The sequence below is a fragment of the Phasianus colchicus genome, chromosome 7 (assembly GCF_987193195.1).
Source record: "Phasianus colchicus chromosome 7, bPhaCol1.hap1.1, whole genome shotgun sequence".
NCBI lineage: Eukaryota > Metazoa > Chordata > Aves > Galliformes > Phasianidae > Phasianus > Phasianus colchicus.
The window spans coordinates 23058025-23072621 of NC_143442.1; the positions used below are offsets into that span (position 1 = coordinate 23058025).

Genomic DNA, 14597 nt, shown 5'->3' on the forward strand with positions numbered 1-14597 from the left:
TTACAAACAAGGCTTTCCAAGCATACCCAAATAAGTCCTCCCAGACTCACTGAACTTTACATTCACCTGTTCTCTTCTAACAAACAGAAGGGTAAAGTAAAATGGGCTGAAAAGGCAGAAAAGGAGCTGGAAGGCCATGGGGGCCATAAACCTTTCCAGAGATGTGCACAAGGCAACGTGGCAGAGACCCTGCACAGCAGGATACAAAAATATTATTTTTGAAGTATTTACACTTGCTTTTCGTGTATTTGTATATATACATTTAAGATTGCAGTACTAGTCTACTACAAGGATATTGTCCATAAACATAATACTCAGCCTTACCGAACATGAACTTCTGATGCTTCTATTAAGTCCCCATCTATATTCCAAGGGTAATTATCTTCTTCAGCAGTGGCATTTGTATCTGTATTTTCTTTGGCATCAAGCCCACTTTTGTTTCTTGGTTGCACTTTTACTTCTTGAACTGTGTATGTTTCAACAAAGGGAAAACTGAACTAAATCAAACACAGGCATATGTTAAACAAAGATGAAAACTATAGGTGATACTTTGCAACAAACTGGATTACATGAAATTAAAAAGCTTGCGGATGTTTTTGCTTCTTAATTGTATGAGAACCCTTAACTCTATATGTGAACACATGAGGCATTGTATATTCCAACTAGCATTTATAGAAATAGAATAGAAAACCTTCTATTTTTTATCCTAAATAGTGCCTCAGGGAAAAAAATGAAAAAAGAAAAAGTATTATTCCACTTGCATTCCTATATCAGACTTGCTCAATTTACAGATGAGGTGGCATATGCTCTCTGAATACATTAAAGTCCATGGAATTTTTTTTCCTATCATTTCTTCATCACTGCCAGTGATCCTGTCCTCAAGTCTCAAGTGAGGCTCTGACATCTAAGTGCAATTTTTAACTATAAAGACAGAGAAAGGCAAAGCCTTCTTCCTCCAAGAGCGTAACTATGACATAATTGGAAAATACAGACTGTTTCCTAAAAGCATCCTAAATGTTAGTGCTGTCACACGGTACTGCCACCACCTCTGTGACAAACTCTGAGTGCTCAATGGTTATCTAATCCAAGCCTGGACCTACCTGTAAAGCAAGTTCACATAACCCTGGAATGTTTGAATGACTACCATGATGTTTAGATTACATACATACATTACATCCTACGTATTTAGGATGACATTTATGTTTAGATGCTTCTTTTTTTTTTTTTTTTTAAAGAATATGATCACAGTTTTTATGTACACTTCTATAAATATTCTTAAATAGATGGAATATATATCTGCTAAACTCAATGGTGATAATCTGATGCTGTCAGTGTAAGGCTCAGCAATCTGCAGACATTATGGACTTCACCAATTTCTTACAGAGGTGCATGATGTCCCCACGTCTTGATCTTTTACACAAGATTTAAATACAGCATGCATTTTCTCTATTGTGCTGGAAAGGCTTTATTCCCATAAATCGATGGTACATCAAAAATACAATTTAAACCACAACAGATGGGCTGAAATAGGCTAATCGGTATTAGTCTAGTGATTTAAGAAAAAAAAAAATCAGATAAAAAGGGGGCTAATGTATTCTGACAGGAAGCTAAGTCTCCTTATGAGGATGCTAACATTAACTCTTCCAGCATGTCTACCTTCACGATTTACTGTTCTTTTTATAATCACCGGAATGAAATTAACTGTACCTGATTTTTTACACTGGCATATCTTTTCAGGTGTTTTATAAACTCAGTTCGGGAGGTATTCCGTACAACAATCAGAGCCATGCTTCCATTATTTAACCTGAAAAGCAGACAGATTTAGTTCCCCAAAGTAAACACATTATTGGAAGTTTATCGGGTTTATAGGTGCACATTAATAAAATAGTTATAATTTAAATATATACCTTTAAACAAAACAAAATAAAAACCCCACATCTTTATAGATCAATTAAAATGATGCAGTCAAAGTTATTCAGCATCTCTGTACCTATGACATACATGGAAGAAATTTTACTTCTTTATCAATAGCTATAATTTATTAAATGCTATGCATATTTAAATAAAAATGCTTTCCTACCTAACAGCAGAATTCTTAAACATCACAAATTTGTTTTTACATTTCTCTCCAACAAAGTATGATGGTTACCAGAAATGTTGTGATTAACTGCTCCCGTGACATGTGAAGTACAAACCACCTAGTGCAGTTAGACTCATGCAGCTCCACCATTCACACTTCAGCTGCCTTAATGAACATCCTAATCTTAGCCATGCTGCTATTCAAACCCTCTTAGAAATTCTCAGCAGTGTTCTACACTCAACATGTTTTACGTAGAATGAATAACTTAAAAACTGAAGGGAACCTTGTACAAAAGTGTACACTAGAGGTTAACCATGAAGAGATCCTACAGTGCAGATACTCATTGGTGCTAGGTACCTACTTGCGGTGATATTTAGCACTTCTAAATTTGGGTCAGACAATGAGCTAGTACTACTTCACAGGCTCCTTAATGCAACTGTATTCTGCCACAGAAACTAGCTGCCTGAATCTCAATACAACCATTCCTAAGTCTCATTCAAGTTATGGAGAGAAACCAACTTTCAAAAAGTGTATCTGGTAAAAATGCCAATCACTGCTGAGATTGTATTTTATATATTCAGAAGATACATTTATTCATTCAGTAGGAGCAATTAAGAAATAGGTTAAGGTCATTTCAAAACAATACTTTCCAGCCCACCACCACATATCTCCCCACTCAGAGCGTCCTGGCTGTTTAACAACTATAATTGGAACACTCTCAGACTATAATAAAGCACTACCTAGAAAGATAACTTTAATACAGCCATTGAACAAGTCAGATGGCATAGCATTATTTTACTGATTTAGAAAACAAATTTTTTTTAGTAAAATTGAAACAGTTGCCTCCTTATCATGCTTTTACTAGAAAAGACATAGCAGGTTACTGGAGAATGCATTTTACATTACAGCATTTCATCTTTTGAGATGATTAAGAATTCTCTTTAATTCTTTCGAAAGTCCAATCTGCAGTGAAGCATGACATGCTGCAGATTTAGGCTAGTATAGAAAGAGTTGCAATAGTCAAAGCATTCATTCGTTTTCAAATGTCTTCACATAGAAAAAAAAAAAAAAGAAAATCTCATGAGAAAAAACAGATCAGAGTGAAGAAATCTAGATGTACTTAGCTGACACTACCATAATGGATCTTGCATCTCAAGCAAACAGTGCAACATTTGTTTCACATGTTGAAAAGCTTTACAGTCAAGATATTATTGACTATGAGAAATGGAACAACTGTCTGAAACATTTACACTTCCCACCCTGCCAGATAATTTAATTCCTATGATAATATTCAAGAAAGAACAAAAATGATATACAAAATAGGGGGATCCACTAAGCAAGTCTGCTGAAGGAGAAACAGGCTCATTCAAACCTGTAATAATTGCATGGAATTGTCTTAAAATTCTGTATCACTGAAGAGCAGGTGTCATAACAGATGGAAAGAGAAAGCAAAGCTAAAAAAGACTATTCAGTTCTTGTCAGAAGGTTTCTGCTGACTGGAATATAACAGTAAATGCTGAATAGAGATAGTTTTCCTAAGTTTTCCTAGGAGGGGAAAGCAGCACAGCACTTAAAGAATATGCACCTCGGCAGGACTCCCCGAACTAAGAAGAATTCTCCACAATATCTTTATTAAACACAGTTATTTTTAAATCATTTTCAATAAGGCAAATCCTACCAGATCAGGAGATAGGAAGATAAATATCTAACAAGTCTTAAGGCATATTCATTTTCACTAAAGATAATCAAACAAAACAGACTCATTCCATAATTTTTATGAGTAGTAATGTATAAGTAGTAATATATAATGTATAAGAAAAGTTTATGAATTCTTATTTGAGAGAGTGTGTTGAATTTCATATACAACTGTGAAGTTCCTGCTTGCTATTATTCTGTTTAATTGTTAACTGAATACATCAGCTACAAAGATTTATCACCTGATTGCTGTTTGAGCACCACAAAATATCCTGCCAACAATGAGCCAGTGCAAACTGAATAAGTGTCAACAACCAGACTACATGCACATTTGTTTTCAAAAGCCCTAAATATAAAACTGCATTTCCTACATTTGGCAAAAAAAAAAAAAAGGCAAAATACAAGTATGAATTTCAGTTCTTGACAGAAGGACTCATACTTCATTGCTCCTGACTGTAAAGCAGAAGACAAATGGCACCTTTACACTTGAAAAAGTAAACTAAAATCTGAGAATGAAGTTTCTACATATAGCCAGAACCTATAACAGACAACTCGATGACTACTACTCTACTTAAGCTGGACTTGCCAACTAATTTAATCACAGCAATTATCTACTCATTATTCTAGTTAGACTACTTGACCTTATTTGCTTGATCCTAAAACTGATTACAATTCCTGGGATTATCAAGTCTGCTGCAGTCCACATCCCTCCCCTGCTCCATAGTCTAGACTACCTAAACACAGCCTTGTATTCTTGGAAAAGCCGAGGTCTTAAGGTAAGATGTCAGAATTTATAGATGTGACTAATTCTTTAAACCTCCACTGACCTCGTATTAGGTGCCAAGCCTCTTGGTGCCATTGAACACAGACAAGGGATTGCCATAATGCTCACGTTCAGGAAGTCACCCTGAATTTTGTGCCATTGATCCTTGTTACCTAAATATAACAGAGTAATTCATATTACTCCAGTTTAACCACTCACAGTTCATTTGTAAATAATTATAAAAGCTAAGGCTTACCTTTTTTTTTGTTTTTCCCTTTCTTCTTTCTAGAAGGTGAAAAAACACGTAGGGAAAATAATTAAAAATAAATTTAGCACATATAAATAATATTTCTTTAGGAAAAAAACAATGTTTCACTGGAGGACAGAAATAATGGAATTGAACAACACAGGAATATTAAGAGAAAGTCTGCCATGTAATAAAACCTCTGTAGTCTCAGAGACAGAGAGGGACTATCTTACAAACTGTGCAAGTTCACCGTTGTCAAAATAAATCTTTTTCCTTTTAAGATTTTATTTTACCTGATGATTAAATTTGAATTTGAACAAAATGCAGAATTTGCACAATTTTCTCTTCAACAATATGTCTTTTTTTACATTTGGGATTGTTTGACATGGTTTTACTTACCTGTCATTCTCATAAGAGTCTTCCTGTGGAATTTGTAGAGGTAGAAATGATAATTCACATTTCTCTGTCCTGGAAAAGTATTTATATTTAGAGTAATATTTACTGTAATCCAATTTTCTGACTGCTAGACAAACTTTTATTCAAATTAAAATGATTTTAAGGAGATGCTGAATATAACAAATTTAGCAACCAACAGATGATAAGTCAAGACAGCTAAACTACTCTCGTCTATATTTTACCACATCCATTATTGCATATTCCTCAAGAAAATGAGAAATAGTAGAAAAATGTAACAACTTATGGCATACTTGAGATCTGCCAGTGTTTTGATGAAAGCAAAATCCTTTCGCTGATTGGAGGGCATCCAACGGTGCTTTTCAGCCAAAGCTAGAGTCCTTGCACCAAAACCAAACATAGCCGAGAACCCAAAACGCAGAAGCCTGCTGGGAGTACTGAAAGTACAGGCATCTACTGGTTGAATATGACCTAAAAAATCAAAGACAAAGATCAGAAATTACAAACAACATCAAACCAGATATAACTTACTATTTCGTTTTCACCTGATTTAACTGAGAGAATGATCTGCAGAATATTTTCTCCTTAGGAAGTCTAGTTTTACTAATGAAAACTGGAATCAATTCAGGTATAATCAAGACTGTAAAAGTACTCACTTCAGAGAATAATGTTCAGGAAGCTTCAAAATGTCAAAATTTTTATGGCAAAAATCCATCCAATCCATCAGGCAGTACATAGTACATAGATTTTCAATTATCATACAAAGAAAATGTACAGTTGCTACATAAATACATTTATGTACTATATTTAAGAGTTCCTGAACTTCTCCAGTGCAATGTTGCATCATTACAAGCAATTGGTGAAATGGTCACAGATGTTTTTACAGTTACAGAACTAAGACATCTAATTTTGTTCAAAATAGGGTATATATTTTTTTTCTATGAATGAATCTGCTGTTTCCATTATGTTCACAGTCTCTGGTTTAAAAAGACAGTTTCAGATTTTGTGTCTAATCTGTAAGCTTTCCTATCCAGGAAAAGAAATCTTCCACTGCTGACTGTAAGGTCTAGAAAACACGTTCAGGATGAAGCTTCCTTATCCATTATTCTCTTTTTGAAAAATTATATATATATTTTTATATATAATGTATCCTAAAAAAATACTTACTTTAAGAGAAACATTGACCTTGTTCAGTTAAGCATTTGCTACTTCCTAAGTCCTGGAAACATGGCTTGCATAGGCAAGCTAGTTGTTCCTCTTAGCATAATCAGATTTTCACACACAAAAACCCATTTGTTGTGCAGATCAGACTGAATGGCAAGTAATGCAGTTCTTCTACAAATAAAGCTTTCTTGTGGAAACTTGTTTGTGTTTTGTCTTGTTTTGTTTTGTTTTGTTTTTTAAGGAATGTTCAACCAGTGCTTAATACACAGAGTAACACAGTTCACACTACGTAGTCCAGAAAAGGTTACTCTTTGCAATAAAGAACATCAGCAAGAGGAAATGAATGCCAGAATTGTTACAAATTGTTATAATTACCTTTATTATTAAGCTACGTGCAAAGAACATTCCCATACTCTATAAATCAGGACAGAATCATTTGGACATAAAAGTCTTACAATATAGTTTACAGTGCTATAGCATGACACTAGGTGTTTATTGAACAATTGGCTATGGCAAATCCCTAAATGCTGCTTCACTACTTAAAAACAGACACCGTGTCTATAAATATTTACCCATTACAATGTGCAGCGTTGCAGTCACCGCATGTTTGATGCCATAGAGAGTGTAGGCCAAAATATTTGTAGTACCTGCAAAAGTAAACACAAACTACCATAAATAAGATAGAGAACAGTAAGAAGTATATATTTATGCATGTATATAAAATTTTCAGAAAAGGAAGTTGAGATGGTTAATACATTTTCAAAGCCCCCTACACAAATTATTCAGTCTCGGTAAAAGCAAAATGTTAAGTAGCACAAATTATAAGCATACAAAATTCCAGAGATCTACAAAATCCTCTCATTGATATGTGTCATAAAATCCAAAAGCAAATATTGCCTATCTTGTTGCTGCTATTAACCTATCTCCCTTACAAATATTTTCCTTTATACATAAGTCCAATACTGGGAAAATGTACTAGCAGGCAGATTATCAAGTAGAATACATCTGGGGAATGCTCTTTTGTTTTGTTTATTTGTTTGTTTTTAAGTTGGAAAAACAATACAATGTCAGGCCATTGAAAACATCAAGTTTCCCAGGCAAAATTCTATAATATCTAGTCAGAATGCTGCTTTTTCCCTTGCAGACTGTATCTGAAAAGTAACAGCAGATATTGTTGATTACAGCACGTCAATTTTATGTATAAGGAGAACATCAATGACTGAAAAACAGCTTTTCTTAGCCAAGTAGCAGGGCCACAGGATCCATTTTGCACAATTAGAACACCATGGCCACGCAGAGAGAATATTGAGCTTCTTTATAGCACTGAGTAAGGCATGAGTAATTCAAGAACAGATTAATTCAAATTACAAAAACTGTAAATGAACGATTTAGAACCTAACATTCCATAAAGGAATAAGTTCACTTACTCAAATTTTCAAATCATTTTCTTGTTGCTTGAATTATTTAATATGCTACTGCAGCAATAGACAACTCTGGTTGATAAATTTGCCTTCAATTTTATGGATGCATTTAAATTTCTCTGTCAACAGTGGGGGGAGAGAAGCGAGGAAAGGGAAGAGATCATCATATTTCAAATAAGAAGCACTCAATATCTCAATAAGCACTTTAAAAGCATCATATACCAGACTGAAAAATTATGTTCATCTCAAAATTTTGCAGTCTTTGATGTCACTTTAGTGGTAGAAATCATACTAAATATGGAAAGATTGATGTACATAGTTGCATAGCTCTAAAGGCATCTCGTCATTCTCATTCAGTAGTACATGCTTTGCTTTTTTCTTTCCCCCCAATAATTCCTCTAAATAAGAACGTTAAGGAAAAAAGGAAACAAGGAAACAAGGAAACCAAGTGAATTTTATCACAGTATCTCACAGAGGACCTGTCACCTCCTTAGGTCACCTCAGTCTCTGGAAGCAACCAGGGTGCTCAGAGCCTCATGGAAAGCCTTCACAATGTCAGAGAGAGAAGCTCTGAGTACAGGCCTCAGGGCTCCTGTTATGTGAAGGAAGTAAGGGAGGTACATATATCAACATAACAGACACAATATTTTTTGAAGTTTACATTCTCAGTCACAGTGGAAGAAATCTGGTTATGTGCAGTTTTATTCTTTGAACAATTCAAACAGAAATGAAATTTAATTCATATATTTCTCAGAGTTTAGAAGTGACTATAATACCAGTTTATTCCTCCTTTTCCTAAAAAATATATTTAAATATGCCCAGCAAATTGGGATTATGAAGCACTTTGAGAGAAGAAACCAACAATTTCAATCTTAACTTTATTTTTTTCCCCAAAGATTTTTTCTCTACATACAGTAACAGAAATGTATTTCATTATGTATACTACATAATGAAAATATGAAAATACTAACATATTTCATTATGTATACTACAATGTCAGCAATTTATCTCCAACAATTTATAACCAACAACTCAATGAAAAGCTATTTGAACTTTCCTTTCTGTACAAAAGCAAATGCAAAATTGTAGCTCGAGATGCCATTTAATATTCAAATCAGAAACATTTATCACTTCATTGAACATAAACTATATTTCCATGCAGAAAACTTTGGGATAAAAAAAAAAAAAAAAAAAAAAAAGAAGTTTGACCTAAAAAGTTACTCTTCAGAGAACAGTACAAGTCTGTGCTTACAGCATTTCATGTTTGATTGATTTCTGACATTTAGACTCTAGATTCAACTATTTTTGTTTAGTCAGAGAAACACAAGTAGGAGGTCAAAGCATTCAGAGATATCTCCATGGATCATGTTTTTGAAACTCTAAGTGACTTTAATGGGAATCTCTTTTTCAGGAGAAAGAAAAAAAAAAAAAAGAATGTGCTTTGTAATTGGGATAAAAACAAAGGAAATCACCCATAAGCAGCAGATCTTTACAAATAATGCAAAGTTATTCTGATAAATATTGTTTTTCTATGTCATTGAAGATCAAGCTAACAGAAGAGCACAGGGTGGAAAAAACTTCAGAAGATTGGGCTTGGTACCTCTTATACTGGAATTCTTCATTTAAGGAAGAGTGATTCATCAGTACAGATGGCAACAAGATAACAAATGGCCAGGGCTGAAATCAATACAATTTTCATGCTGACTTTAATGAAAATTAAATCTTATTCCTACTAAACAGGATAGCACAAATAATTGCATCCTTGTCTTAAATCTGTGAAACTCATTAAAATCTGCAGAAGTAAACAAGACAAAACCCCGCCCTCTCCCAGCTACTGAGAAAGTAAGCTCTGCCTGTGTTCAAAAACATAAGTACTGCATGCAAGCAACCCCTTCCATGAGCTGCAGATCCAGAATATGCATAGTTATACAGTAGGAAACGTCACCACCTTTTCCAGAAGACATTCTTAATACACACCTAGCAGCATTTTGACCCTAACAATGACTGAATTAAGCATCCCTTTATCTAGGTCCTGTAAAAGAGGATGATGCAAAGAAAGCTTGCACCAACAGAGATAAAACAATCAAAGTTATCATACAAATAAAAATGTTAGGATGAAAACTTTGCTGACTTAAATGGTGATTCAATAATAGTGGCTTTAATGCCATGATTCATCTTTTCAAGTCACCCTTAACCCTTTTTTTAACTGTATGTAAGTTGGGAATATTACTTACCATCAACAAGATGGTTCCCGTGAGCACTACTGTACTACACTGCAGAGACTAATAACCTCTTTTGATGCTCACCTATGGGCTTGTTCTCCCCAAAGATTACAGCAGACACATTTTTAGGTCTCACTCCAACTGCTCAGTTTACTGTAAATCAGCATAAAAGGTTTCGACCATACAACTCCAGCATCTTTGTCAGACACGTTTTTTTTTTTTTAACAGAAACCAAAATAGATTTTATTATTCCAGAACCATAATCCAACAACTTCCTACAACCTTCATCCTACAAAATGCACAAAAGCATCATGGTAAGGATTAAGTATCTGCAGGTCACGTAAAAAATGACTGATGGAGGTACCAAACAGAAACTGTAGGGAAAAAATTGTCCTTGGAAGTGCAAGCACTTCTGCAGTACAATTAACTTAATTAACCAGACAACATGAATATTCATAAGGCTGTTAATGTCTCCCCCATCCAAACAGATAAATGTGATGTAATGACTTCCTAGTCAAGCATAGCTAAAATTCTGATGAAAACTGCACCAACATTTTGGTTCTTTGCCTGAAATATCACAGAAATTAACAGTCCCTCAGTAATATTTTATTTTACAAATTAATTGGAAACCATGAATTTATTTAAATGAACCACTTAGGACCAAAAGGCTCGCAGCCATTGGATACAGATTGACTCCTGCTCATCACAACAGGATCACTTTCCATGTCCTCCTGCTCCCTCTGCAGCCCCTCAGCTGCAGTTCCCATAGCAACAAGCCCTTGCTGGTGGCTGGTGGGACCACCACGGGCCGCCCTACATCACCCCTCCGGCTGGGACCACGGGAAGGCAGCCTGGGAGCTTCTGCGATGGTGCTCTGCTAAAAGTATGCTCCCATAAGATCTGTCTGCCCAGAAGGGAAGCAGTTTCAAAAGCAGCTTCTCCCCATCAGGTGGACTGGAACTTCAAAATGCTGCTCTATCTACTGACAACACACCAAACTCAGATCTTAATCTGATCTCCTTTCAAAGAATGCAATCCCACAGAATCATAGAATGGCATAAGACCTCCAGGGATGGGGCATCCACAGCTTTTCCGGGCAGCCTGTGCCAGTGCCTCATGTCCTCTAAGTAAAGATCTTCTTCCTAACATCTAATCTAAATATCCCCTCTTTTAAAGCCATTCTCCCTTATCCTTTCACAATCAGATTGTGTAAAAAATTGGTCCCCCTTCTGAGGGGGGTTTCCCTCAAGTACTGGATGTCCACAGTGAGGTCTTTCTAGAATCTTATCTTCTCCAAACTAAACAAGCCCAACTCCCCCAGCCTTTCTACATAGGAAAGGTGCTCCAGTCCCTTGATCATCTTTACTGCCTTTCTTTGGACCCCACAACGTTTTTCCATTCTTGCTCAACCAGAAAATCCTAATAATTGGTTCAATGAAATTACAGGTGGAAAAACCATTGAAGTACATCTTTATGTGCCTTAGTATTACACTTACCTATTTCCTGACTACTTCTTGAAATATAAACACTATTGAAATAAAGGAAGATACTTACGAAACCATTATAAAGTTTCTCACACATTTACTATATAAATTGATCCCAGTTTATTTTAAGGAAGTCTACAGCAATCTGCGTAGCAAGCAATAGAACACTCTCTCAGGTTCTCATATCCTTTCATGACATTCTTCTGCTGACAAACTGAAGAAAGGAAGAACTGGCACTGAGGCACAGTGACTTGCTCACAGCCAAACAGCATGGAGAGAGGCACTGGAGAGGTTCCACCCTGCCACCACCTATACACACACACAGCCTTAACAGACAAGTGATGGTCAGATTGCTATCCTTAAATTCCCTTGCTACATTTTTGAGATCATTGCATCTTTTGCCAACCTACTTCCAAAGACTGCTGTTCTTAACCTGTAGAATTTAGCATTTTTAGGAGCAACTATTCCTGGTTTTAATGCTGCTATTAGAAGTGCAAAGCAAGTCAAAGCATGTAAAACTTGCTTTCTGAGTTTATAAATTACTTACTTCTTACCTGAGGTAAGAAGTACCTGAGGGTACTGTCCATGCAAAAATGTCCCCCCCCCCCCCTTTCTCAGGGGCGTAACCCAGACACAAGTATAAAATAAGCCCTGCCTGCAGTTCTGCCTGATCCAAGTTACGCTAAGAAGGACAAGAGGAAAACACTGGGGAAGAAGGGGGGAAAAAAAAAAAAGCACAAGAATTGTGTACAAGTTAAGATAGGAATAAGAGGATAATTCAAAACAGATTCATGTATTTTCAGATCTGTAGAAGTGAAGGAAGATAAAGCAGTTTTCTGTACACAGCATTTTTATTTTTTTTAATATCATTTGCAATTATATTACTGGTACACCATTTAAAAAATAGACCCTAAGCACGAATCCAACTGGGAATCCGCCAAGAAAATTGGAGAGAGAAGAAAAAGACACCATGGCTTGAATTAAGGACATTGTAGAAAACAAAGTTTGCATTTGATTTCATTTCTGTTGGCAAATAAGTGCAAAACAGGATTTTTGCATGGATCATCTGAAGATAATTTTAGTTTTCTTCCTTCAAAGCTGCTTCCTTTAGGCAAAGAGCTCATCTGTGCCATTACTATAAATTATCATAATGATTTAAAATCCAGTCATTTGTAATCAATCTAAATCACTAATATAGGTCATTTATTCAATAGCTCCCTTAAGTAACTGAAGCTTTAGCACCAAGAACTGCCTTTAGTAGCCAAACCTATAAAACATGCCAAAGGGACCTAGAACAAATCACTGACAAAACATAACAATGTTGTTTAGTCTCACCTGCTGGAATCACTCCAAGAGGGACTGGTGCTCTGACAGGTGCCGATATGAAGTCTGTGCCCTTTCCAGCATCTATCTGGGCTTTAAGTAGCAGACCATGAGCAACTTCACTGACAAATCCATCTCCACCAACACAAACTACCCTATTAAAAAAAAAAAATACTTCACAGTTCAAAATAGACCATTCCATAATTGAGCAAACCAGCATAAGGCAGCTAAAACACCACGTCAGTGCAATGGTACTTCAAGCAGTTTTAGAAACAGTTAAAGCCTTACTGTCAGATCAGTGCATAGCAACTAACAAGATATAAGCATCCTTATTTCTGTTTCCCTTTGAGTAGGAATAACTATACTTAACTTCTAACTCATACCTCACCTTATAGCCACAGAACCAAGCAGGGGAGGACTCCAGCACAAGCCCAAGCACTTCAGAGGAAAAGCTCTCCAAATCTTTTAATATTGACCACAATAAGCATTCCACTGGTTTTTAATTGCCATTATAATAACAACTAACCAAATATTAAACTGAAAATACTTGAAAACAGCTAATCCCACACACTATGCAGACAGTGGAGGGATTTAGGAAGGTATAAAATCCTCATACCAGCAATCCTTTGAATGAAGGTATTTAATCACTGCTTCTCGAGCATGTAATTAAACTCCCACCTGCTGTGGCTATAGGGAAGAATGTATTTGTTTATAAAGGCTCTGTTACAGCAAGTGTCCATCGTTGATGTCATTTTCGGTTCTGTTTATTTATTTTAGGTAAATATGAACACGATTCTCCAAGTGAGCACATTTGAAAGTTGAAGATTTTTAAGGTACACATTCTACAGAACAAAAAATGGTAATATTACACCCCATATATTTACAATATAGATAAGTCAGGTTTACTGTAGGAGGTGCTTATTTAAACTATTCTATCATACATTCATATGAATGCAGTTGTGAAACTATGTCCAAAAATTCAACCAGATAAAAACAGTACACTTATTAATATCATGAATATATTTTTTAAAAAGTGCTTAAATTAAATCATCCATCTCTTCAGTTCCTGTCATTATTTTCTTTCTACACTTAATTTTTAAATTGGCAGGAATGTTTCTCCGTCTGAGCTAAACAATTTTCACACACACACACAAAAAAAAAAAAAAATCAAAAAGGAAAAAAAAAAGGAACAAAAAGAAACATTTGGATTCTGTTATCTTACTGTGTGTAATCAGGAGTCAGATTTTTATTTCATTTTTTATTTAGTTTGACATAATCATAGAATCCTTAAAGTTGGAAAGGATCTTCAAAGACCATCTAGTCCAGCTCCCCTGCAATGAACAGGGACATATACAGCTCCATCAGGTTGCTCAGAGCCTGGGCCAGTCTGGCTTTGAAAGTCTCCAGGGATGGGGCATTCACCACATCTCTGGGCAACCTGTGCCAGCACCTAAGCTTGAAAATCTCTGCCACAGGAAAAAAAAAAAAAAAAAAGTAATCATTGGAGTGTGATAAACTGGGAGGGACTTAAATGCAGATTCTAAACATTAGCACTACTGAAAACACACAAATATTCATCTGATTTGGGGTCTGTATTGTTGTTATAAACAAAGGATCAAAAACAAACAAACAAACAAAAAAACAACCAGAAAGCCAGAAAGAAATGTAGCTAAATTTATTTTTTTAATTCATGTTAGTTCTCAACAGTTTCCCTTTTGGCCAGAAACACAGATAGCATCAGACACCAGGGATTTCAGATCTAATCAGCAAGAACCTGTTATGCA

The 14597-nt window shown here is 35.5% G+C and overlaps 1 protein-coding gene across 3 annotated transcripts in view; it reads right to left on the reverse strand.

Annotated features, from left to right (window-relative positions):
• The window catches only part of CERKL (CERK like autophagy regulator), a 50230-nt gene that overhangs the window by 1986 nt on the left and 33647 nt on the right, over positions 1-14597 (reverse strand). Inside the window, exons 5-12 of one of the 3 annotated variants that reach the window (XM_031601350.2) lie at positions 12826-12968; positions 6936-7010; positions 5493-5670; positions 5185-5253; positions 4795-4823; positions 4603-4711; positions 1708-1804; positions 325-497 (exon numbers count right to left, since the gene is read on the reverse strand). In XM_031601350.2, the coding sequence (XP_031457210.1) occupies positions 325-497; positions 1708-1804; positions 4603-4711; positions 4795-4823; positions 5185-5253; positions 5493-5670; positions 6936-7010; positions 12826-12968 (873 nt within the window). Of the gene's footprint in view, positions 1-324; positions 498-1707; positions 1805-4602; positions 4712-4794; positions 4824-5184; positions 5254-5492; positions 5671-6935; positions 7011-12825; positions 12969-14597 lie in introns of those variants that run through there. The other 2 variants (XM_090144117.1, XM_090144116.1) reach the window with 2 other exon arrangements.